Source organism: Ovis aries, chromosome 3 (assembly GCF_016772045.2).
Source record: "Ovis aries strain OAR_USU_Benz2616 breed Rambouillet chromosome 3, ARS-UI_Ramb_v3.0, whole genome shotgun sequence".
NCBI classification, from domain to species: Eukaryota; Metazoa; Chordata; class Mammalia; order Artiodactyla; family Bovidae; genus Ovis; species Ovis aries.
The window spans coordinates 190,086,052-190,113,381 of record NC_056056.1 but is presented as its reverse complement, the minus strand read 5'-3'; the positions used below and the strand labels follow the sequence as shown (position 1 = coordinate 190,113,381).

General features: G+C 39.8%; 1 protein-coding gene across 11 annotated transcripts in view; it reads right to left on the bottom strand.

The window, feature by feature from the left end:
- Window positions 1-27,330, bottom strand: part of LMNTD1 (lamin tail domain containing 1) — a 507,654-nt gene that overhangs the window by 4,340 nt on the left and 475,984 nt on the right. For all 11 annotated transcript variants that reach the window (XM_060413306.1, XM_060413303.1, XM_060413304.1 and 8 more), the window contains 5 exons: window positions 24,888-25,074; window positions 23,383-23,502; window positions 18,158-18,372; window positions 17,031-17,196; window positions 3,268-3,331 (listed from right to left, as the gene is read on the bottom strand). In XM_060413306.1, the coding sequence (XP_060269289.1) occupies window positions 3,290-3,331; window positions 17,031-17,196; window positions 18,158-18,372; window positions 23,383-23,502; window positions 24,888-25,074 (730 nt within the window). In that variant the 3' untranslated portion in view covers window positions 3,268-3,289. The remainder of the gene's footprint in view (window positions 1-3,267; window positions 3,332-17,030; window positions 17,197-18,157; window positions 18,373-23,382; window positions 23,503-24,887; window positions 25,075-27,330) is intronic.

The following is a 27,330-nucleotide window of genomic DNA, read 5'->3' as shown; positions in this document are numbered from 1 at the left end:
TTAGGAGCCCTAATACAAGAGTGCCTTACAAGTGTAAGAACTTTAGCCAATTATGAACTTAGTATGCCATGTTTGCAATTTTGCTGCTCTCCACCCAGGTCCTAAGCAATTGCATACTCTCTCCCTCTTTTATTTATTTAATTTTTTGCAATGGCATACTCTTGAGGACAGTACTGATGAAAGGTAAGAAGTTCCACTTCTGCCCTTGATCTGTCTTCCTTCTCTATTCTAGGTTCCTCAGTGTCTCATGGCAAGTCTGAGAGTTCACGGGGCCGGTGGCAGACAGAGACGTGACTTGGCCTTGCCAAAGTTATCTACTCTAACCTGTGAGGAGTTCTATTTCTGCAGCCATCTGTGGCATCATCCATCTGCATGGCCCATTAGTCAGACAGTAGAACTCACACACGTTCCTTGCAAAGAACTGAGCAAAGAGCTTCTGGGAGCTGCGACTCCAAGTGCAAGGCATGGATTTATTCAGTTATAACATAGAAATGTGGTTAGCGTAAAAATGTAATTAGCAGTCGGAGATGCTGGAGATTGAACTTTGATTTTCTGTGTTTGTAACTGACATTCTTCAGTTAGCAGTTTTGGAAATAAGACTTGAATCTTTTTTGGTGTAAGGAGATGTCTTAAGAGTCTCATGGTAGCAAACTGCTTTTTTTCATGTGAATGAAGATGTCTTTTTCTAGTCCTACTTCTAAACGTAGGGTGTTTTTGCCTTTCAGACAAGTGGGTGGGGTGCAATCAGACAAAGACAATCTTCATGCTTGATTAGTAGAGTCATGTGGAAGAGCACTGGCATTAGGCTAAGGTTTTAGGCTTCACTCTGCCACTTACTATCTTGGTGACTTTAGGAAAGTCACTGAATCACTGAGCTGAAGTTTCTACAACCATAAAATGGAGATAATATCAGCCCCACCTATATCTCATAGATTCAAACAAGATAATGCGAAAACCATGAAATCCTATGCAGATGTGTAACAATATAAGTCACCAAGGAATGATTATAAATACCAGTGGGAACTGAATAATGACTTTTGAACAGTTTTCCAAGAACAGACACGCCAGATATGACTGCAATACAGTAAAATTTTCCCACTAAAAGCTTCAGAAAATATTCTGAGAGCACATTAATGATCCACCCTAGAGATGTCACCAGTTGGGGATGGAGGCTCTGAGAAAACAAAAGAAAGGCGTCTCAAGAAAACTAGAACTTTTCAAAACAGAGTAGGTGCAAAAAAAACCTCAGAACTACCAAAGAATTTCCCACAGAGAGGCTCAGAGAACAGATCTGTGACCATGGGAGTTAAGCAGAATAATGACGGAAGAAGACCAATAAAGGTTACAATCTTTTGCCAAAATTATGTTATTCTATATCCCATGAGAGGATTTAGAACAGTTTTTTCCAACCCAAATCGACTAGAACAAAGTCCTGTTTTTGTTTTTAATATAATGTCCCTCTTCCAACTCGTCTGCACTTTTTGTATGCAGGGCAATTCCCTTCTGGTTACAGAAAGTGAAGGGTAATTGAAGTATACAAGTGCTGGTTGCTAACGCCTGTGGCAGATCTCAGATCCCATCCTCTGCATTTCAATGACCCCCCTGCTCAGGGTTATGCCAACTGGAATAAATGGATCCCAGTGTAGATAAAACTCTAGAAGACTTCTGGGAGTGGAGATTATATCAGTGGGGGCCAAGGCGGGAGTCTCCAGTTCTTTGCAATGAAAAAATCCTTAATTCTGGCCTTGTGGTTGATTACTAGGTGAATTTTGGTAAACTTGTCTCCACAGACTTCCGTTTCTTTCCCTCTAGAATGAAGTCACTAAAATAAATTCTTTTACAGCCCTAATGTTTTATGAGAAGTGTCTGAGAAGACAATTTCCCAGAAGAATAGGAACAGGCAGCCATCATGTTGTTAAGAGGTTGGAAGCTCAAGGATAACAAGGCTATAGAAATGGAAAGAGTGGACTTGTGTAAGAGTAGGTAACATTCAGAAAAATAGAAGATGATCAGGAAAAACCAAGGCAGAGACAAATTGAAAGGAACTGAACAGCTGAGCAACCAGAGAAAACTCGACAGGTTGGTACATAGACATGGGTGGCTAGTGGGACCATGAAAGGCCAGTGGGCTGCGTAGGGTAGTCGTGTTAAGTCATTTTGGTCAGCAGAGTCTAGAATATTAACAAGTTAGGGATCCAGCGCCTGTAGCTTTATTCTGAAATCAAGGAGTAAACACAAAGCTTCATCAGAAAAATAGATCAATAAGACGTATAAGTAGATCAGTCATGGACTAGGGCAACAAAGGATGTCAGCTAAAGAAGGATACTGACCAAAAAGATTCCTTGACCCAAAATTACCTTGTCATCAGCTCTTTGGACAAGAGTTTAAACACAACCACTTATAAAACAGAAAGTCATTGTAGATATCACTTAGATGTAGATATCAGCACAAAAAAGATGAGGCAATGTGGGAAGTGACTGGTTAAACAATGCAAAGTCATTTATCAACTAAATAGCAGAGGCCAGAGCACCTACTCTTTCATCACCATTTAAAAAGTACACAACTACACAGCTTCCATAGTCTCCTTAACCAGAATAACTTTGTTATATTATTAATACTTTGTTGCTCATAGGAACTAAAATGTACTGATATAGCTGCAAAATGGTTTTTAAAGTTTCGAAGGACTTTATTCTCTCTTTAGCAATGAATGAGAATGGAGGTTTCTCCTCATCCTTGCCAACACTGGCTGTTATTATTTTTTTTAATGTTTGAGCTTTTAAAATTTTTTTGAATTTATTTTTATTTGGAGGACAATTGGTTTACAAGCGTTGGTTTCTTTTGTACAACATGAATCAGTCATAAGTATACATATATTCTCTCCTTCTTGAACCTCCCTCTCACCCCTACCTCCATCCCACCCCTCTAGGTTGTCACAGAGCATTTCTGTAAGTATTCTAAGTGACTCTGAATTTCAGTCACTCTTACTTACCCATCAACAAGGATAGGATGAGGATATAAAGGTAGGATGAGGGCAAAAAGTAAAGATGTGCTATTTCTTTGTTTCCCACTTTTAGAAAATTTATCATACAACAGAGATGAAAAAAAAATGTGGCTCCAAAAGCAACATAAATATTTAACAGAAAATTAATCATTACAGGATATATGAAAAAATCTCATGATCTGATGGCTTCTAAAGATGTATCTACAAATTATTTTAGTTTTCTTTTTCTTCAAAGAAGGCAAATTTGCAGTATCTCTATATACTCACCTTTAGATGTTGAATTGACTGCCTATTGCTTTTGTAGCTCAGATGTCCTGTTTTTTCTTGATCTCTGCAAACCCAAAAAAAGGCTTGAGCTTAGGCAGAGGGGCAAGATCTTATATGCCAAGCATTATTTTTTCCACATTAAAATAAACCCTGGAATAAACTAACAACCAAAGGATTATCTTTCATTTGAAGAAAAAAATCTAAGGTATAAGGACAACATTTAATAGTAACTTGAATCAAAGGGTTTAAATACCACTGGAAAAGTATTATTTGATTGGTAAGTCCAAACTTTGAGTCATTTTAAATGGGAACATAGATCTCAAGATATAATTAAAACTTTGAGAGAAGAAATATCTGGAAGATGTATTTTTAAAAACTGAGGTTGCAGACTAATTTTACCAGCCTGTAAAATTCCTCAAATGCTTTCTACAATTCCAGCCGCCACAGTGACGCAGTAGCCAGTGAAGGGAGGCTCAGGAATAAGGTTGCATCAGGAGAGAGTTATTAATACAAGGAGATGTGTGAACAGAAGCAGACACCGCCTAGCCTGCCAATTTAGGTGGCTCTACACTGGTGATGAATGAGCTGACTATTCATCGCCAGAGTAGAGTGGTGGCCTCCCTCACTGTTGGAAGCCAGTGTGAGGAACTCCACCCTTGGCAAAGGTCATGAGGAAGGAGGCTCGGCATATGCAAAGGCAAGATCAAGCCTCAGGAAACCCCCTGTTCCCAAGCACCTACCCCCAAGCCAGAGTCTACCTACTTTACTGTTTCATGCTCTCATCTACACCTCTGACCTTATGGGGGGCAGTTCCCCACCGGTTCTCTCAGAGAAGGAGTAAACATGCAGCTCCAGTCAATAAAATTCCTGGGTGTGACAAGGGTGTCTCAGGTCAAACCTCTCTGCTGACAGACTAGCTTGTGTGACAACCTCTCAACCATAAACAGCACAGAGAGCTTGGAGTATCTTGAAAGTCTTAATTAGCATAGGGCTTTTCTCATTGTTGAGTCAATGATTGCCACCAGGCCTCCATATCCTTAGGCACCTGGGAATATATTAATCAATGTATTTGGAATATAGAAAAGGAAATATAGTAGTTTTTGATGTTAGCAATACTAGAACTTTTGAGTTAATGAATTTTCTCTTTTGTTATAGATCACTGTACTTTGTTATAAATCACTGTGTCCTTGCTATGTAAAAATGTAACTTTATCACTATCTTAAGACTAAACAGATCTTAAGGGGAACATTGGTGAAGGGTTTTCATTTGTTGGGCTGATGTTTGCTGCTAAATCTCCATATTCCCTGCCCTTATAATGAATATAACTAGCATATAGGAGAAATAAGTATTAACCTTTAAGATTAATCATGTTAACCTTAGGTTAAATAAATTCCTTTTTTAGTTGTAACCCACTACACCCTCACCCTATAGGAATGCAACTTTATCTGGTACCTTCAGAGGGTGGCGCCTGGTTTAAGAAAAAACACCTTGGAAAAAATAAGTTTTTTGGTTATCAGAAAGGAAGGATCATAAAATGTCAGCAGGCCTCATGGCCAGAAGTTGATGTAAAACCCCTAAGACCTTTTTTTTATACTTTTATGTGAAGCACCTGATTTTGATAAAGATCAGGACTGCTGATCCCTGCTTGACTTTAAAATTTCCATTTATCTCTAGTGTAACAAAAGGTATATAAGCAAACCTAAAAAATAAAGAAATGGTATCAGTTTCTGGAAAGACTGATTCCCCCATGTCATTCTTTCTTGCTCCCCGTTTTTCTGGCTGAATTCCCATCTGGAGCGTGGGTGCCCACCACATCTACTTACTTGCCCCGGCTTCTCCACACGAGAAGGAGCCCAAGGAGGGGCACCTTCCGATATTCAAGTGGCGCCGGTGGCCCAACGTAGATGGTGCAAATTCCTTGTCTTGGAATTTTATTAGTATCCCATGTAAACCAAGTTATTCAGCCTCTTTTTCTCTCTTACTATTTTCTGGCTGAATTCCCATCTGGTACATGCGTACTCACCAAGCCTGCTAATTTTGCCTGGGCTTCTAAGATCAGACCAGGGAGGCCTCAGTGCCTCCTTTCCTTCAGGAGAATGGAAAGACACCTGTGGCCTATGTAGGTGGTGATTGGTATTCCACATAAACCAAATTATTCAGCCCCCTTTTCTCCACTAATTTTCTAATCTCTTTCTATCTGTAATTAAATAAGTTTTTCCTAGGATGCTGATTCCATCCCCACCTTTGAATTACCCTGGATCCACTGGGGCTAGACCCCGTCACCTCACTTCCATCTATTTGGGAGGGACTGAAATTCACTTTGTTGAAATATAATTCCTACATAGAAAAAACCAAGTGTATCAAACTGAAATAGTACTGGATGGATGATCCCAAGTACAAATTACTTCTATCCCAGAGATGAAATGTTATTTCATTCTTGTAAAACAAGAGAGGAAAGAAAAATAATATTTTAGGTGCACATTACAATGCACTCCTCCAGAAAAGACCACTCTAGGGAAGCTGCTCAGTCATGCCTATCTCTTCTTCTTCTCTGTGAGTTCAGAAGAACTGTCAAGTGAGTTGCTAGTATTTGATAGCCCATGAGCATGGCTGAGAGGAGCTACCCCAGGTCCAAGGTAAGGAGCAGTGGCTGTGTTTTGCTGGAGCATCCATGAAGAGATACCCCACATCCAATGTAAGAGAAACCTAAGTAAGACGGTAGGTGCTGAGAGGGCAGCAGAGGGCAGACAGACTGAAACCACAATCAGAGACAACTAGCCGATCTGATCACATGGACCATAGCATTGTCTAACTCAATGAAACAAAGCCATGCCCTGTGGGGCCACCCAAGACGGACAGGTCATGGTGGAGCCGTCTGACAGAAAGTGGTCCACTGGAGAAGGGAATGGCAAACCACTTCAGTATTCTTGCCTTGAGAACTCCATGAACAGTATGAAAAGACAAAATGATAGGATACTAAAAGAGGAACTCCCCAGGTCAGTAGGTGCCCAATATGCTACTGGAGATCAGTGGAGAAATAACTCCAAAAAGAATGAAGGGATGGAGCCAAAACAAAAACAATACCCAGTTGTGGATGTGACTGGTGATAGAAGCAAGGTTTGATGCTGTAAAGAGCAATATTGCACAGGAACCTGGAATGTTAGGTCCATGAATCAAGGCAAACTGGAAGTGGTCAAACAGGAGATGGCAAGAGTGAACATCAACATTCTAGGCCAATACTTTGGCCACCTGATGTAAAGAATTGACTCATTTGAAAAGACCCTGATGCTGGGAAAGATTGAGGACAGGAGGAGAAGGGGATGACAGAGGATGAGGTGGTTGGATGGCATCACTGACACAATGGACATGGGTTTGGGTGGACTCTGGGAGTTGGTGATGGACAGGGAGGCCTGGCGTGCTGCTTTTCATGGGGTCGCAAAGAGTCAGACACGACTGAGCGACTGAACTGAACTGAACTGATTACAAAGTGTGAAAATGTGATGTGCAAGAAAGAGTAACAAAAACGCAGAGTATTGCTGGTTAACACAGTGATTCTCTTAGCTGCTAATAGGTTTCTAAATCTAATGAATCAGGATGCTGTTTGGCACATCACAGTGTTAACTTTCTGAACAGTGAGTTATGGACCTGAAATATAAACAGGCTTCTAAGATATTTTCCTTACAAAGGCAATCGTTTAGACAGAACAATCTAGCCATCGCTTCTCATCTTTTGGAGCAATTTTTTTGGCATGAAACACTCTTGTAAAATTTTATGTGTGTCCTTCCAGAATGATGAGCCTGAAGATGAAGGTTTTGAATTGCACTCCAAAAGCTTGTTCTTCAGCAGAGTATTGCATTTTAGAGCTACAAACACTTACAGAAAATTCCCATCTATAATTTCTTGAATTTTAATGATGAGATTATCACTGGTAGTGCTTCCATTTCAGAGTGTGAAGGTGGTAATTTCTTGGGTTATTTGAGCCTGAAATATTTAGCACCTAGTCTCACACGCTAGTAAAGTAATGCTCAAAATTCTGCAAGCCAGGCTTCAGCAATACGTGAACCGTGAACTTCCAGAGGTTCAAGCTGGTTTTAGAAAAGGCAGAGGAACCAGAGATCAAATTGCCAACATCCGCTGGATCAGGGAGAAGGCAAGAAAGTTCCAGAAAAACATCTACTTCTGCTTTATTGACTATGCCAAAGCCTTTGACTGTGTGGATCACAATAAACTGTGGAAGATTCTGAAAGAGATGGGAATACCAGACCACCTGACCTGCCTCTTGAGAAACCTGTATGCAGGTCAGGAAGCAACAGTTAGAACTGGACATGGAACAACAGACTGGTTCCAAATAGGAAAAGGAGTACGTCAAGGCTGTATATTGTCACCCTGCTTATTTAACTTCTATGCAGAGTACATCATGAGAAACGCTGGGCTGGAAGAAACACAAGCTGGAATCAAGATTGCCAGGAGAAATATCAATAACCTCAGATACGCAGATGACACCACCCTTATGGCAGAAAGTGAAGAGGAACTCAAAAGCCTCTTGATGAAAGTGAAAGTGGAGAGTGAAAAAGTCGGCTTAAAGCTCAACATTCAGAAAACGAAGATCATGGCATCTGGTCCCATCACTTCATGGAAATAGATGGGGAAACAGTGGAAACAGTGTCAGACTTTATATTTTTGGGCTCCCAAATCACTGCAGATGGTGACTGCAGCCATGAAATCAAAATTCCCTTACTCCTTGGAAGGAAAGTTATGACTAACCTAGATAGTATATTCAAAAGCAGAGACATTACTTTGTCAACAAAGGTCCATCTAGTCAAGGCTATGGTTTTTCCTGTGGTCATGTATAGATGTGAGAATTGGACTGTGAAGAAAGCTGAGCACTGAAGAATTGATGCTTTTGAACTGTGGTGTTGGAGAAGACTCTTGAGAGTCCCTTGGACTGCAAGGAGATTCAACCAGTCCATTCTGAAGGAGATCAGCCCTGGTATTTCTTTGGAAGGAATGATGCTAAAGCTGAAACTCCAGTACTTTGGCCACCTCATGTGAAGAGTTGACTCATTGGAAAAGACCCTGATTCTGGGAGGGATTGTGGGCAGGAGGAGAAGGGGACGACAGAGGATGAGATGGCTGGATGGCATCACTGACTCGATGAACTTGAGTTTGCATGAACTCCGGGAGATGGTGATGGACAGGGAGGCCTGGCATGTTGTGATTCATGGGGTTGCAAAGAGTCGGACACGACTGAGCGACTGAACTGAACTGAACTTTAATCTGAATATTTTGACTTCCGAGAATAGTATTTTTACTTTTGTGAAACAAGGGACCATTCATGATGTATTTTCATAAATTAGATTATAACCTTTCATAACTTTAAAATACCTCTGTTTTATAATGTTGAAAGTTTTGAAATAAAAAATTTAGTCATGAAGTTATCCAATCATTCTGTCATTAGAGATAATATCTTGGAATTGTTTATATGGTCATTAAAAAAACCTTGTAAAGTAAAAAAAAAAAATCCTTTATTTCAGCTGTAAGAACAGATGCATAAATGGTTCTCTCCTTTCTATTTTTTAAATGAAACTCCTACAGAAGTTATAGTGATATTATAATCTGAATCTTCTGAAATCAAGCAGCAGAGAGAAAAATCATTACTTTTAAATATATGATTTAATATAATTTTCCTTATAAGAGTTCCTTCTTCTCTTGATTCAATAATAAAAAATAACAGAAACCTTTGGGATTTTGCAATGTTCTTACAAGCAATTATTTTCTACTCAGTCTGACTGTAAAAGGTCCAACTAATTGGCCTTCTATATTCTACATGACAGTCAAGTTCTGTTTTAAAATTTCTGTGTATCAATCACAGTAATACTGTTGATTAACTGCCATCTGTATATATGTATAGACACACATTTATATATTCAGTTCAGTTCAGTTCAGTAAAATCACTCAGTCGTGTCCAACTCTTTGTGACCCCATGAATTGCAGCACGCCAGGCCTCCCTGTCCATCACCATCTCCCGGAGTTCACTCAAACTCATATCCATCGAGTCGGTGTTGCCATCCAGCCATCTCATCCTCTGTCATCCCCTTCTCCTCCTGCCCCCAATCCCTCCCAGCATCAGGGTCTTTTCCAATGAGTCAACTCTTCACATGAGGTGGCCAAAGTATTGGAGTTTCAGCTTTAGCATCTGTCCTTCCAGAGAACACTCAGGGCTGATCTCTTTTAGGATGGACTGGTTGGATCTCCTTGCAGTCCAAGGGACTCTCAAGAGTCTTCTCCAACACCACAGTTCAAAAGCATCAATTCTTCAGTGCTCAGCTTTCTTCACAGTCCAATTCTCACATCCATACATGACCACAGGAAAAACCATAGCCTTGACTAGACAGACCTTTGTTGACAAAGTAATGTCTCTGCTTTTGAATATACTATCTAGGTTAGTCATAACTTTCCTTCCAAGAAGTAAGCATCTTTTAATTTCATGGCTGCAATCACCATCTGCAGTGATTTGGGAGCCCCCCAAAATAAAGTCTGACACTGTTCCACTGTTTCCCATCTATTTCCCATAAAGTGATGGGACCAGATGCCATGATCTTCATTTTCTGAATGTTGAGCTTTAAGCCAACTTTTTCACTCTCCACTTTCACTTTCATCAAGAGGCTTTTGAGTTCCTCTTCACTTTCTGCCATAAGGGTGGTGTCATCTGCATGTCTGAGGTTATTGATATTTCTCCCGGCAATCTTGATTCCAGCTTGTGTTTCTTCCAGCCCAGCGTTTCTCATGATGTACTCTGCATAGAAGTTAAATAAGCAGGGTGACAATATACAGCCTTGACGTACTCCTTTTCCTATTTGGAACCAGTCTGTTGTTCCATGTCCAGTTCTAACTGTTGCTTCCTGACCTGCATACAGGTTTCTCAAGAGGCAGGTCAGGTGGTTGGTATTCCCATCTCTTTCAGAATCTTCCACGGTTTATTGTGATCCACACAGTCAAAGGCTTTGGCATAGTCAATAAAGCAGAAGTGGATGTTTTTCTGGAATTTTCTTGCCTTTTCCATGATCCAGCGGATGTTGGCAATTTGATCTCTGGTTCCTCTGTCTTTTCTAAAACCAACTTGGACATCTGGAAGTTCACGGTTCATGTATTGCTGAAGCCTGGCTTGCAGAATTTTGAGCATTACTTTACTAGCATGTGAGATGAGTGCAATTGTGTGGTAGCTTGAGCATTCTTTGGCATTGCCTTTCTTTGGGATTGGAATGGAAACCAACCTTTTCCAGTCCTTTGGCCACTGCTGAGTTTTCCAAATTTGCTGGCAAATTTAGTGCAGCATTTTCACAGCATCATCATTCAGGATTTGAAATAGCTCAACTGGAGATCCATGACGTCCACTAGCTTTGTTCATAGTGATGCTTTCTAAGGCCCACTTGACTTCACATTCCAGGATGTCTGGCTCTAGGTGAGTGATCATACCATCGTGGTTATCTTGGTTGGATTGTATTAATATATCATAATTAATCCATGATATTGTTAATGAACAACTGTATTGCTTCTCAGTTTAGTTCTGTCACTCAGTCGTGTCCAATTCTTTGTGACCCCATGGACGGCAGCACGCCAAGCTTCCCTCTCCATCATCAACTCCCAGAGGTGCTCAAACTCATGTCCATTAAGTCAGTGATGCCGTCCAACCATCTCATCCTCTGTCATCCCCTTCTCCTCCCACCTTCAATCTTTCCCAGCATCAGGGTCTTGTCTAATGAGCCAGTTCTTCGCATCAGGTGGCCAAAGTATGGGAGTTTCAGCTTCAGCATCAGTCATTCCAATGAATATTCATGACTGATCTCCTTTAGGATTGACTGGTTTAATCTCCAAGTATTTCTCCTAATTTATGGCTTTTACAAAAAGAGTTGCTGTGGTCATTATCGTCTTTGTCATTTGGTCCACATATGTGTCTATTTGTTAGGCATTAAGATATCTGGGACTAAAACTGATGAATTATGGGATATTTGTTAATATTTTTTCTTGCCTTATTGCATCCAGACTTCTAGTACAATGCTGAGTGGGAATTGTCCTAGAGAGAATTCTTGCCTTGAGCTGGATCTCAAGGGGAAAATTTCAATTACTTTACGATTTAGTATGATAGCTTACATTAGGAATTTTGTAGACATAAAGGAAATTATATTTGAATTTCATCTATTGAGATGGTTACAATTTTCTTTTTTATTTTGTTAATTAATTTTCAAAGTTTGAATCAACTTTGCATTCTTGAAATAAACTTTGTGATATATTATCCCCAAATAACCCACATATCAAAGATAATCACATTGAAAATTAGGATATGTTTTGAACTGAATGATGATGAAAGTATGGCATACGTCATGCCAGAAACACAACATTTCATATACTATTCTTTTAGTGTTTATCCTAAATTCCAGCATGCATAATTGGTTTACTGAAGTCTAATATAAATGTATATTTTTACAACTTACTGAACAAATCATGACATTTGGAGTACTTTAACTCCATTTTCTCTGCTCCTAATTTTTGTGCTATTGATGTTGTTGTTTGGGTTAAGTAGTATCCCTCCAAGGAGAAGGCAATGACAACTCACTCCAGTACTCTTGCCTGCCAAATCCCATGGACAGATGAGCCTGGTAGGCTGCAGTCCATGGGGTCGCTAAGAGTCAGACACGACTGAGCGACTTCATTTTCACTTTTCACTTTCATGCATGGAGAAGGAAATGGCAACCCACTCCAGCGTTCTTGCCTGGAGAATCCCAGGGTGGCGGAGCCTGGTGGGCTGCCGTCTATGGGGTCGCACAGAGTCGGACATGACTGAAACGACTTAGCAGCAGCAGCAGCAGCAGTATCCCTCCAAATGTATATGTATATGTATATGTCCTAACCTCTTGATTGAAGTCGTGAATGTAACTTAATTTGGAACTTGAGTTTTTGCAGATGTAATCAAGTTAAGATGAATTTCTAGTAGATTAGAGTGGGCCCTAATCCAGTGACTGGTATCCTTATAAGAAGAAGAAAATATGGATACAGATGCGCAAATTGTGGAAAGATGGAGGCAGAGGTTAGAGTGATGCAATCCATGAGAAAAGGAACACCAAGGAATGCTGGCAACCAGCAGAAGGTAGGAAGAGGCAAGGGAGATCATTCCCTAAGGCCTTCAGAGAGAGAGTGTGTGACCCTGCTTAACAACCTGATTTCAGACTTCTAGTCTCCAGAATGGTGAGAGAATAGATTTGTTTTAAGCCACCGAGTTTGTAGTACTTTCTTACAGTAGCCTTGGGAAACTAAGATAGCTGTTATGTATTTAAATTCTCTATTTTACTCCCCACAAGACAATATTAGCACAATTCTGTGTAGTGAAATATTCATTTATGTTGAACCATGTCTTGACTCCGTATTTTTTTCACTTCTTCCAACATCTCTGTGCATCCTTCTAGGATTATTCTCTTTCTAGCTGAAGTATGTTCTTAATGTGGTCTGTGGTTGATGAGTTCTCTCCGTTTTTGTTGGCCTGAGAATGTCTTTGTTTCATCTCATATTTTGAAGTTGATTTTTAATTGGTATAGAACTCCAGGATAATAGTTCTTTTAAATTTTCTGTCACTTTTTATTTTGTATTGGAGTATAGTGATGAATAATGTAACAGTTTCAGGTGCATAGCAGATGCATTGACATGTATCTTTCTACTCAGTAGTTCTTTTAGCACATCACTGGAGATATCATTCCCTAGTCTTCAGATTTCCAGTATTTGGTTTTCTAAAGTTTTATTATAGAGCTACCTTTGAATTTGTGCTGCTTAGAATTTATTTTTCGTGATTCTGTGGCTTGATGTCTTTCATCAGTTTTTGAGACTTTTGTCATTATTTCTTTAAATATAACTCTTGCCCCAGTCTTACTCTCCTGTCCTTTTGGGACTCAAATTACAACTCCTGTCCTCTCTTTTTCACACCTGCTTTGTTCTTCTTTTCCTTATTTTTCCTCCTCTATTCTTTCCTTCCTTCCTTCTTTCCTCCTAGATTTTGGAATATTTTCCACTCCACTCCATTTTCAACGCTGTTTCTAAAATTCTCTTTTAAAATACAGAGAAAACTCTAAAAGATGCATCTTTAAAAACCTTCAGTGTCACCTACTCTGTCCTTCATCAACATGCATTAAACAATTACTATATGTCATGTGCTGTATTTAGTGCTATTTACATAAATTAAAAGATTTCAATTATACAATATATTTTATGACTTAATATATTTGCACTTTTCTCAACTGAAGTAAAAAAAAACCTCTTAAAATTCTGATGTATATCTGTTAATAGCAAAAAATTTAATTAATATAAAATTTTCAAGGTATGTGTGGATCACAATAAACTGTTGAAAATTCTGAAAGAGATGGGAATACCAGACCACCTGACCTGCCTCTTGAGAAACCTGTATGCAGGTCAGGAAGCAACAGTTAGAATTGGACATGGAACAACAGACTGGTTTCACATAGGAAAAGGAGTACGTCAAGGCTGTATATTGTCACCCTGCTTATTTAACTTCTATGCAGAGTACATCATGAGAAACGCTGGGCTGGAAGAAACACAAGCTGGAATCAAGATTGCCGGGAGAAATATCAATAACCTCAGACATGCAGATGACACCACCCTTATGGCAGAAAGTGAAGAGGAACTCAAAAGCCTCTTGATGAAAGTGAAAGTGGAGAGTGAAAAAGTTGGCTTAAAGCTCAAAATTCAGAAAACGAAGATCATGGCATCTGGTCCCATCACTTCATGGGAAATAGATGGAGAAACAGTGGAAACAGTGTCAGACTTTATTTTGGGGGGCTCCCAAATCACTGCAGATGGTGACTGCAGCCATGAAATTAAAAGATGCTTACTCCTTGGAGGAAAAGTTATGACCAACCTAGATAGCATATTCAAAAGCAGAGACATTACTTTGCCTACGAAGGTCCGTCTAGTCAAGGCTATGGTTTTTCCTGTGATCATGTATGGATGTGAGAGTTGGACTGTGAAGAAAGCTGAGCACTGAAGAATTGATGCTTTTGAACTGTGGTGTTGGAGAAGACTCTTGAGAGTCCCTTGGACTGCAAGGAGATCCACCAGTCCATTCTGAAGGAGATCAGCCCTGGGATTTCTTTGGAGGGAATGATGCTAAAGCTGAAACTCCAGTACTTTGGCCACCTCATGCGAAGAGTTGACTCATTGGAAAAGACTCTGATGCTGGGAGGGATTGTGGGCAGGAGGAGAAGGGGACGACAGAGGATGAGATGGCTGGATGGCATCACTGACTCAATGGACGTGAGTCTCAGTGAACTCTGGGTGTTGGTGATGGACAGGGAGGCCTGGCGTGCTGTGATTCATGGGGTCTCAACGAGTTGGACACGACTGAGCGACTGAACTGAACTGAACTGAACTGAACTGAATGAACAGATGCCCTGAAAGCGTTAAAGCAATTGTCTTTTAAAATTATCATTATATGGGATTTTCCTGGTGGTCCAGTGGTTAAGAATCCACCTGCCAGTGCAGGGGACACAGGTTTGAACCCTGATCTGGAAAGATCCCACATGTTGCAGAGCAACTAAGCCTGTACACCACAACTCTTGAGCCTGTGCTCTAGCCCGTGAGCTGCAACTATTGAGCCTATGCACCCTAAAGCCCATACTCTGCAACAAGAGAAGCCACCCCAGTCAGAGAAGCCACACAATAAGATCTCACACTGCAACAAAAAGTAGCCTCCACTGGCCACAACTAGAAGACACCCTAGTGCAGCAACAAAGACCCGGGACAGTAAAAAATATAAATATATAAATAAAAAATTAAAACTATCACTTTATAATATACAAATATAGTGCAATTTGTGTTGAACAAAAAATTTACTGAATAATCAGTGTAAGTTGCTGTCACTATAGAAGGGTGTATCAAGAAAATTTGAAGTCAAATTTCTTTGGTAAACAAGTTGTTCAGAATAAGTGAAGGCAATCATTAATTGGAGAAAAACATGAAGGTACTTCTTAAAATCTCAAATCTAAGTCCTAAAGTCCTAAATATGTGTCTATAAAATATATATGTTTATTAAATACATATATATATATATAAAACATTGCTGAAAGGGCTTTTAAAATTTCAGATCATAGTCTCATACTTTATAGATGAAGCAACTCAGGCACAAGACATAGGATACTTAATTTTATGAAATGGAATATATTCAGGAATTTACAGAATTTCCATCATTCCACTTCTAAAAGGCATTATTGTGGGGGCTGCTATTTCTAGCATGGGTTAGCACACTAGCATGGTGGTTTTCACACTGTGTGTACAGAATCCTGTGATTCCAAATAAGTGCCTCAGAGGTCACAGGGAAGGAGAGAAGAAAATGGGTGAGACTTCCTGGTGGTCTAGAGGATAAGAATCCACCTGCCAATGCAGGGGACATGGGTCTGATCCCTGGTCCAGGAAGATCTGACATGCCACAGGGCAACTAAGCCCATGCACCACAACTACTGAGCCCAAGCACCCTAGAGCCTGAGTTCTGCAACAAGAGAAGGCATTGCAATGAGAAGCCCCAGCACAACAATTAGAGAGTTGCCCCCATTCACTGAAACTAGAGAAAGCCCCTGCATGGCAGCTAAGACCCAGCACAGCCAAACAGTAGTATAAATGAATAAATAAAAGAAGAAGATAGCTGTAGTGGGTAGTGGGAATCACTCTTCTTCAACTTGGATGGGTCTGTTTTCATCCATTTCATATACTGGGATTCTGCCCAAGAGTTCACTTAAAAAAGCATCTTTCTGCTAAATATGTTTGTAAATCATTTTAACTTCTCCAGGATTTAGCTGCTATATGAAAGCTTAGGATCTGCCACTGTGTCTAATCAGTTCTTAATTATTTGGGAACCTCTGGTGAACTTTGTGAACTTTCTTGCCAGAAAACATCACATAGGCTTACTTTTTTTTTTTTTTCCTCCAAGTTTAACAGATTCGTGGACTTCCTGAAGGTAATGAACAGATCCTGGGCTAATAACACCAACTCTAAAAGCTTTACTTAAAGGACTTATATAAGAAACTTCTGGTTGAAAAAAGAGTAAGAATTTGGGATTAATATTAGAATGTGTTGAGAAAAAATGGATTTTTTTTTGCAACAGCTTAACTTATAGGACCCATTTATCCTGTCTATTGAGAAACAAAATATACTTTTAACCACACTTAAAGAATCCTATGTCCTCTTGTCGTTCATGATGTTCTTTTGATGATGCATTCAGACATCTGATGCAAAGAGCCAACTCAATGGAAAAGTGCCTGATGCTGGGAAAGACTGAAGGCCAAAGAAGAAGGGGGCAGCAGAGGATGAGGTGGTTATATGGCATTACCCACTCATTGGACATGAATCTGAGCAAATTGCGGGAGATGGTGAAGGAGAGGGAAGCCTGGCATGCTGCAGTCCATGAGGTCTTGAAGAGTTGGACACGACTTAGCAACCGCACAACAACAACAATAACTCAGACACTGTGCTAGAGCAGAAGTATTAGGTTAGCTAAAAGTTTGGGTTTTTCCGAGCCATTGCATGGAAAACCCGAACGGACATAAGTCAACAAGCTCATGGTACTGACTTTAGAGGCCATCTATTCTTGAGGATATGAATAATTTTTAACACTTAAGAGACTTTTATTACTTAACCACATTTTTACTAGTTCTACACACACACATACATCACTTACCCTTCATTGGAATAATATCCCTTTGACCTACCTGGACTGAATCAGTCCGGGTTGACCTGGGCTGTCTGTTTAAGCTGTGTCCAGCCGTGGAGGTGTTGTGAGCATCGGTCAGTGCACAGTAGGGGTGTGCAGGGACATTAGGACTGTGGCACCATGGGCTGCGAGTGGGGAAAAGGGTTGGTGGGATTTCTTTTTCTCTGTAAAAGAAAAATTGAGCCCAAATTGAACTGGAAAGCCACTTCACCCAGTGATGTGAATAATGAAGGCTCCATTAGAGAGAAAGCATGTTCCAAGATTAGAGAGCATGGCTTTTCCAGTCTTGTGAGCAGCACTGTTATTACATCAGAAGCATCTGACTACATATAAATAACATAAATTCTTTACTTTCAGCCACAGCCAGCTCTTGATCCAAGATGAAAGTGCTAGATGATGCAAATCTTCCTCCACCTAAGCTCTATGAAAGGCATGGTGATGACTTCCTCTCTGCACTGCCCCTTGGCCTTACTGCTAACAGGAGGGCTGTTATGAAATGAAACAACCTGGCGTGGGGGGGAATCTTAATATCAATTAGTGGAAATTGCCAGCCTTTATTTTCTCATGAATGTGTCTCTGCTTGCTCTGTGTTTTTGTGTTTCAAAACATAAAAGCTATTATGGTTTTTATGGTCCTATTCAAAATAGAAGTTTTGTTTGTTTGTTTGTTTTTATCAATTTATCTGTTCATCACATTGTCACCCAGTCATTCCCACCTGTTCAACCCTTATTAATTGTGGGAAGAACTCAACTAAAAAAAAAAAAAATCAAGCAGACTTTCCTGGTGGCTCAGTGGTAATGAATCTGCCTCCCAATCCAGGAGACATGGATGTGATCCCTGATTTGGCAAGATCCGACATGCCAAGGAGCAACTAAGCCCGTGTGCCACAACTGTTGAGCCTGTGCTCTTGAGCCTGGAGCAGCAAATACTGAGCCCACGTGCTGCAACTTCTGAAGCCCACATGCCCTAGAGCCCAGGCTCTGCAACATGAGCAGCCACCACAATGAGAAGCCTGCGTACCACCACTAAAGAGTAGCCCCTGCTCTCCACAACTGGAGAAAAGCCTGCGCAGAAACAATGACCCAGCACAGACAAAAATGCAGTTAAAAAAAGAGCAACTTTTACCTCTTAAGAGAAGCTTGAACTTGTTCCACCTGGCATTTTGAGGACTCTCTCTTAAACTGATCTCGTTTTTCTTTAGTTGTAGTTGCAACTGCTGGCCAATTAAACATGTGCCGTTGAGGTGTTGCACTTATTATTGAACATCTGTCAAATTCGATGTCGGTCTCTAACTTTTCCCATGCTTGCTTCCAGTGAATGGGAGTGTACCAGGCAACAGCCTAACAAAAATGATTCATTAATATTAAATACTATTAGAGTTAAGTTTTAAAAATGACATAGGCTTATTGCAGTCTTCCCAGATAGCTCAGTTGGTAAAGAATCTGCCTGCAATGCAGGAGACCCTGGTTTGATTCCTGGGTTGGGAAGATCACCTGGCGAAGGGAAAGGCTACCCACTCCAGTATTCTTGGGCTTCCCTTGTGGCTCAGCTGGTAAAGAATCCTCCTGCAATGTGGGAGACCCCGGTTTGAGCCCTGGGTCGGGAAGATCCCCTGGAGAAGGGAAAGGCTACCCACGCCAGTATTCTGGCCTGGAGAATTCCATGGACTGTATAGTACATGGGGTTGCAAAGAGTCGAACACGACTGAGCAACTTTCACTTCACTTCAGGCTCATTGCAATAAAATTTCAGTCAAACTGTAATGTCATTTATGTACTGTGAAATGATTAGTGAAACACATAATGAGGCTATAGTGAGACATCCTGCCTTAGTTTCCAACTGAAAATTTCAAGCTGCATCTACGCAGGCAGGTTATCACTTACTCCCTTGGAATGTGTCCTCATATGTAAAATGGGGAAGGTGGTGGCTATATGACGGCATTATGAGATTCAATTAAGCTACTGAATTTCATAATTAAAAGGAACTGTGCAAAAAATTATATTAATAAGTTAAAATTTAATAGTTAATATATTTGTATATTATATATTTATATAATATTTTATATAAATTAAATATAACATAAATATTAAATATAATATAAATATATATATATTAAATATGGGGCTTCCATGGTGGCTCAGTGGTAGAGAATCCATCTGCAAAGCAGGAGATACAGGTTCAGTCCCTGGGTTGGCAAGATCCCCTGGAGAAGGAAGTGGCAACACACTCTATATATATATATATTATTTGAGATGGGAAAATGGGTGTTAAAACTAAAGACATGAAGAGAAAACCATGTTCTCCGAGCTAGAATCCTAGGTGGGGAGTTTGTTTTGGTTTCCTGAATATGTGGCATGTATAACATATATGTGTAAAAATCATTCAGAAAAATCATGTGTAGGGACTGATAATTATGTGTTTGTTCAACAGGGAAAGTTAAGCACTGCAGTATACCCCATCTACTTGTTCTTGTGATCTGTTTTTAGCTTATAAAATTATAGAGGCTTAGATTGATGTTGTATCCATTGAAAAACCCTCTGTATGCCTTGATAAGTTAAACACACATAAAGACAACACAAGGCAAGTGAAGCTAGGCAAAGAAAAAATTTAATTTCATAGATCACAGCAGAAAACCCCACTTTTGGTTCAGGTCATCAGGTAGGGATTCTCCTCTTTTGCAGCTCAAATAGATATTTTTGTGGAAAATATGTTAATCATCTTTTGAGTGAAATCTCTCTCAATTAGATTGTAAGCCTTTCCTAGCCAAGAGCAATATTTTATTTCTTCCCGTATTATAAGGGACTTAAAAATATCCACTGATAATTACAATGATAATGTGATCAGATAAAATGACATAGTTTTAATCTCACTTCTGAAATGTTGACCATATGAACCTTGTGAGCTAGTTTTAGTACCTAACAGAAAAATTTTTGGAGTTGGAATATCTGGTTTTATTTCACTTTTGCCATTTTGCCAGTCATGTGATCTTGAGAAAGCCATTTAACTTTCCAAGCCCCATTTTCTTCCTTTGTATAATGCTTAAATAATCTGAGAATCAAAGGAGATAATGCACATATAAACAGCCCTTCATGAGTTGCTACAGCATCAGAATTCACTGAGAATTCCATAGTTTCTGAGAACAATGTATTGGGAAAATTCAAGGCATTCAGTCATATGAGATGCCCATTCAATTTTTGACATGTAATGTAGAGGCTACAAATCATATAGGACAAAAAAGTGGTTTCTGAAAAAAAATCTAGCCTTGTTTAAAAGTCAATAGCCTCATAGAATCATAGTGATTGTACTATATAACCTTACATGAACTCCTGACAAAGCAAGACTAAATCTACCTTTATATTACACCATATGGTTTGTAACTGATCAAATATTAAGTATCGCCAAGTTAGTGATGAACCAAAAGGTAGTCTGTCATACTTTATTTTAGGTTTCTGTTTTTAGAGTTGGACACAACTTAGTGACTGAACAATGATGTGACTTCTCTTTGCCACACTTTTTTCTTGTAAGTATTTTTCAAGTCCAGACTCAGGACCTATTCTTGTCTATGTCATTGTCTACTATTGTTCTAGTCAGATTTCAGGTTCTGTAACTTTCCCCACAAGATATTAATTATTTTTAACACACAAGTTATATCAACAGAAGCAATTCCAGGATCGCAAAGAAAGCTTGGATCTGTTTTTCAGCATGTCTATGGGAATGTAGCAATCTATCATTTCAAGAAAAATTTGCCTGGCAACTGCAGATAGTGAGATCCAGTATCACTGAGGTGAGAACAGGAATTAATTGTTGTTTAAAAAAAAGGGGGGAGAATTTTGTGCTTGTACTAGGGCTTTTAGATTGACAATGTCACACCTCAGTGTAGTTAATGGAAATATTTTCTATTTGAATTAAACAATGCTGATTGCTTTACCATGGGGTAGAAATTCTAATAGGAACTGACCTTAAAAAAAAGACTTGAGCTGAAGCCTGAAGGGTGAGTAGGAATTAATAGGTAAGTAGAGGAAGAGAGAAAGAGTCTACGGAGATGCAAAAGCATGTGCAAAGGCCCCATGGCGTGAGGGAGCAATTTTTACTGGAAAATAAGAGAAGCCACAGGGAGGTGTGAGTTAGGGAGGAGGAAAGGGGCAATACACTATGATTCAAGTCAACTGGGTGAACTTCTCTCATCTGCAGACTCAAAACAAGTGCTTTATGCTCTCTAATGTTTTTCTTGATCCTCTCCTTTATAGGGTTGAATCTCTAATCTGAGTTGCCACACTCTGTGCACCAACTTCTACTAAAGCATTGTTTCACAGTAATGCAATTATTTATTGTTACATATCAATTTTTACTACCAGACTCATGAGTTTTCTGAGGACAAGAATCGTGCAACAATTATGTGTTTTCCCCTAGCTTCTAGCACAAAGCTTGGCAGATAATAAATATATGTAAACATTTTCCATACGAATCAACCAGTTTAACTCTTATATTAGCAGACAAAATTACTTGTGTTTACATCACCCTGAAGAAATGGTCTGAACCTATATGTGCCAAGTAGATCAAACCAATCAGTAAAAGGAAAACTCAAAATGCCAAGTTTAATTCAGTGGCAAGGAGGGACAGTTCACTAAAATGTGCCTTCCAGGAGCTCAGGGACCTTGTCTGTCTGGTTCAACACCCAGTGCTTGGGACACTGTACACACACAGTGTCTGACTCTTTGTGACCCCATGGACTGTAGCACGCCAGGCTTCTCTGTCCATGGAATTCTCCAGGCAAGAATATTGGAGTGGGTTGCCATGTCCTCCTCCAGGGGATCTTCCAACCCAGGGATCAAACCCAGGTCTCCTGCATTGCAGGCAGATTCTTTACCATCTTGAGCTACCAGGGAAGCCCAAAGTGTTTACACAATGGCTAAATGGGTGGATAAACGTGAAAGGTCTGAAACAAGAATGCCTTAATCCTAACCTGAGTTCTGCTAATGATTTCTTATGAAGGTGAGTAAATAACTTAGATTACATAACCTTATTTTCCCCATCAGTGACAACTACTGGAAGTATTATAGAATTCAGTTTGTGCCCATAGAAATATGAGACAATGAGTGAGTAAAGCCTGCAAATTTACATCTAAAGAGTGTTCACTCCATCTAATGCTGTGTGTTCTCACAAAAAGACATTAAATTGCTCTTAATTAATTAGCAAATCTACTCTGAAGGGACAGTCAGGTATAATGCAGCAAGAAAGAAACTCAGAAATAGATTTTGATCAATATATTGTATGAATTAGTAATTATAGGCTTGGGGGTAAGAAAAGGCAGAGATTTAAAAATCTAAAGAATGGCTTTGAGAAAGGAGTAAATTTTTCTCATAAAAGGGACACATTTACACTTTACTGGCATGTTTTGAGGTATATATTTAGGCTAATATTATATCAAAAAGGCAGAGTGAAAGTATAAAATTGCAGAATATTGGTAATGAGTTATATAGAGTTATTTTTAAATTTATTTTTTAATTGAAGGATAATTGGTTTATAGAATTTTGCTTTCTGTCAAACCTCAACATGAATCAGCCATAGGTATACATATATCCCCTCCCTCCTGAGTCAGAGTTATTTCTATAGACTTAATTTGACAGTGAATAAAGCATAATGTGTGTGTGTGCTTAGTCACTCAGTCATGGCCAACTCCTTGCTACCCAGTGGACTGTAGCCCACCAGGCTCCTGTGTCCATGGGATTTTCCAAGCAAGAACCTTGGGAGTGGGTTGCCATTTCCTCCTCCAGCAGATCTTCTCCATCCGGGGATCGAACTAGCGTCTCTTGCATCTCCTGCATTGTTAGGCAGATTGTTTACCACTAGCGCCACCTGGGAAGCCTGAATAAAGTATATAGTGGCCACAAGTGAGAGTCTATAGTCCTCTGAGAGTAGGAATCTTGACCTGTGTTACATTCCCAACATTTATCACGCTTATCACAGCCCTGGGAATAGAGAAGAATCTCAACAAGCAATCGAGAAATGAAGAAACTAATAGAAGAAAGCCCACATGTGGTTCCTTCCTTTCTCATCCTTCTCTTCAGGAGAAGGCCAAATGCCATAAATAAAATCCATGCTTGATTCTGAAACTTGAAGTCGCTTCTAGAAACACAGGATATTAAAATTATCTTTGCCAAACTATAAGCACCTCTTTGGCACTGAAGAGAGGCTGCTACTGATTTGCCTGATATGTTATGACAGTTAGTGATGGTTCTTTCCAAGCTTTTAAAGATGAAAAACTCATTGAGCGAGCTAAGAGGGGAAAGGAGGACATAAGCAGAGCTATCCATTCTTATTAAAAACTATTATTAAGGACTGGACACTGACTTCACCGTTAGGTTTGCACAGGATGGTTGTACAGTTTGGGCCTGTGTGAAACCTGTTGTGTTCCTTCCAAAGAAAATCAGATGGTGACTGATGCTTTATTTCAGATGCTGCAGTCCAGACCTGTAGGAAAAGATTTTGTTAATGACGATTGCCAGTGGAGTTCAATGTAGTTTTATAACTGTAAGAGTTATTGCAACACATCTTTTAAACAGGTGAGTTTTTATTTTTAAGATTAAAAATAAATCTTTATTAAATTTGGCATAATGTTGCTTCTGTTTCATGTTTTGGTTTTTTGGCTTCAAGGTATGTGGGATCTTAGCTTCCCAATGAGAGATTGAACCTGCACCCCTGCATTGGAAGGTGAAGTCCTAACTACTAGACCTCCAGGAAGTCCCAGAGGTCTTTAAAATATACTGACATCCAAACCAGTCAATCCTAAGGGAAATCAACCCTGAATACTTGTTGGAAAGACTGAAGCTGAAGCTGAATTTCCAATACTTTGGCCACCTGATGTGATGAGCTGACTCATTGAAAAAGACCCTGATGCTGGGGGAAGATTGAAGGCAAAAGAAGGGGCTGGCAGAGAATGAGATGGTTGGACAGCATCACTGATTCAATGGACACACACCTGGGCGAACTCCGGGAAATGGTAAGAGGCAGGGACGCCTGGAGTGCTGCAGTCCATGGGGTTGCAAAGAGTCAGACATGACTTAATGACTGAACAACAGCAATAATCTGTAATGTCAAGTTGTATAACTGCAAAGCTAGTGTGTGTAGTTTAGAGGGATGCCTGAGAAAGAGGGAGGAGCCCTTTAGAATCACCTTTTTGAACTGTGCTGTTGGAGAAGACTCTTGAGAGTCCCTTGGACTGCAAGCAGATCCAACCAGTCCATTCTAAAGGAGATCAGCCCTGGGTGTTCTTTGGAAGGATTGATGCTAAAGCTGAAACTCCAGTACTTTGGCCACCTAATGCGAAGAGTTGACTCATTGGAAAAAACTCTGATGCTGGGAGGGATTGGGGGCAGGAGGAAAAGGGGACAACAGAGGGTAGATGGCTGGATGGCATCACTGACTCGACGGACGTGAGTTTGAGTGAACTCCGGGAGTTGGTGATGAACAGGGAGGCCTGGCGTGCTGTGATTCATGGGGTTGCAAAGAGTCGGACACGACTGAGCGACTGAACTGAACTAAACTGAAGCAAACCTTCTCTTTCCTTTTTTTTAAGCACTATGCTGCTTAGTTTTAAGAACTTAGATATTTCATTTTGATAGTTAAAGCATAAAAACACCAAGTATTGTATGCCAAACTGAAGAAAGCTGCAGAAATTTAATTATGATAATTTATTTTCAGAGATGGACAAAGTGACACAATTAACTAACAACAACCCAAAAGTCACAGTTAACAGAGAGATCAAAGAAACCACCAGTGCTAAGCCACAGTCTGACTGGGGAAATGAACTTTTTCCTGTACAATTCTAGTTTATAGCATTTATATCTTATACTTACTGTTACTGTAGAATTGGCCTGCATTATGATACCGGGAAGGAATCGGTAGAGAGAGATTGTTTGTCCATCCACATTTTGTTGGAGAGTATGATTTCCAATTTCCATCTCTTTGTCGGGGGAAGAGTTAATGAGCTTCACGAATAAACCTTTGACATTCACCTCAGCTATTTTAATGTCTCCAAGAGCACTAGCAAATAAAATGCAAAGATTATAAATTGCATTCAGAGGAGCAGGTCTTTAGCTCACTTTAAGAACAGAAAAATAAATATGCTTTGGAGGTTGTTGCTGAGCGGTGTATTCTGTTGGACAAATTCCATGTAGAAATAGTGTATTTTGTGCCCTAAGCAAATGGTGTGATTTCTTAGTTCTGCATGTTTATCTATGGAAAAGAATTAGTTTTATATAAAATACTTAAATAAAGCTTTAAAAATGCTTCAGATACCAAGGTAAAGATGCCATTGTTGGCGTTTAGTTGCTAAGTTGTGTCCAACTCTTTGTGGACATGGATGGATGTAGCCCATGGGATTCCTCTGTCCCACCATCTTTGTCCATGGGATTTTTCAGGCAAGAATACTGGAGTGGGTTGCTATTTCCTTCTCCAGAGGATCTTCCTGACCCAGGGTCGAACCTGTGTCCCCTGCATTGCAAGGCAGATTCTTAACCACGGGACCACCAGCGAAGCCCTGAAGATGTCATGCCATGCCATGCTAAGTTGCTTCAGTCATGCCTGACTGTGCGACGCTATGGACTGTAGCCCGCCAGGTTTCTCTATCCATGGGATTCTCCAGGCAAGAATACTGGAGTGGATGGGTTGCCACGTCCTCCTCCAGGAGATCTTCCTGATCCAGGGATTGAGCCTGCATCTCATCAAGTCTCTTTCATTGGCAGACAGGTTCTTTACCACTAGCTCTACCTAGGAAGTCCAGAGATGTCATAGGAAGGCATAATTATTATTATTTAAATTTCCTACTGTTTTTCACAAAACCACTGAGGCATAAAACTCTGCATTAGGTCAAGAGGAAAGTTAAACTAGTTTATTTCTGATAAAGTTACTGTGAACATGAATAGCATCTATGTGCTTAAAAGAATTCTGCAACTTTAAAACAATATATAAATATAAGATGGTATTTTTTCTAATATGTGTTGTGATCTTAGCATGTACCAGGGACCAGGCTAACCATTTATATATAAGCATTTTTCAAAGTGTGGGTCACAGCCTATTAGTACATCATTAACTTTCTTTGGTGGGTTAGGGTCATCATTTTAAAAATGGAACCAGTGATATAAACCATACTTATGACATGCCAGGGACTTTTAAAATATTATATTTCTATATAGTTATAATTTTATTTCCATAATTCCAAAATCCAAAACTATCTGAAAAACTGAAAGCTTTCTTAAAAAAAAAAAAACACCAAAAAAAGAATTAAAGCAAAATTTGACTCAGCTCCTTTAATGGCAAAATCTGATCTGAAACTGAGACAAGGTTAGTTATAGTCTTCATTCATGGTTTGTGTGACTACTCATCAGTCTGACTGTGGAAAGATTGCTGCTTGATTTTGGATACTTCTCTCAGCCCTCTTGGGGGGTTATGTTATATGTGTTCTAGTCACTATATTACTTTCTTAAAAATCCTCCAAATTCTGATTTTGGAAACATGTAAGTCTTCAAGTATATTGGTGAAGGTATTGTGGGCTGGTACTTACTCATTTAATTGTCACAATAAGGCTACATATTTCTTATTGAAGGTGACTGTCAAAAATTTGAGAAATACTGCATCATCTCATTTAATTCCCACAACAACCCAGTGAGACAGGTGCTATTTTTAATCCCACTTTATGGATAAGGAAGAGACTTCCCTGGTGGCACTAGTGGTAAAGAAACTGCCTGCCAAGGCAGGAGACATATAAGAGACGTGGGCTCAATCCCTTGGTTGGGAAGATTCTCTGGAGGAGGAAATGGCAACCCACTCCAGTATTCTTGCCTGGAGAATCCCATGGACAGGGGAGCCTGGTGGGCTACAGTCCATAGGGTTGAAAAGAGTCAGACACGACTTAAGCGACTTAGCGTGCATGCCCATAGATAAGCAAACTGAGGTTTAGAGACATCAGTCACCATGTCCAAGGTCATTCAATAAATGTTAGTGTTTGTTCTTCTTTTTCAGCTAGTAAATTCTCAAAGAGGTTTGGTCAAATCATTCAAAATGTTCAAATCTTGCATACAACGTGGTGGTTGAGCACTGTTAGAACACACACACACACACACACACACACACAGAGCACAGATTGCTGACTGACTCCAGATGAATCAATGGTCTCCAGCCACCCCTGGCTCCTTAGTCATCGGCAGCAAATTGTGATCATGAACTGAGCCATCACATTCTGTCATTCCTTCAACAACGTTCAAGTCCCTGCCTCATGTCTCCAGCTTTACTGTCAGAAAA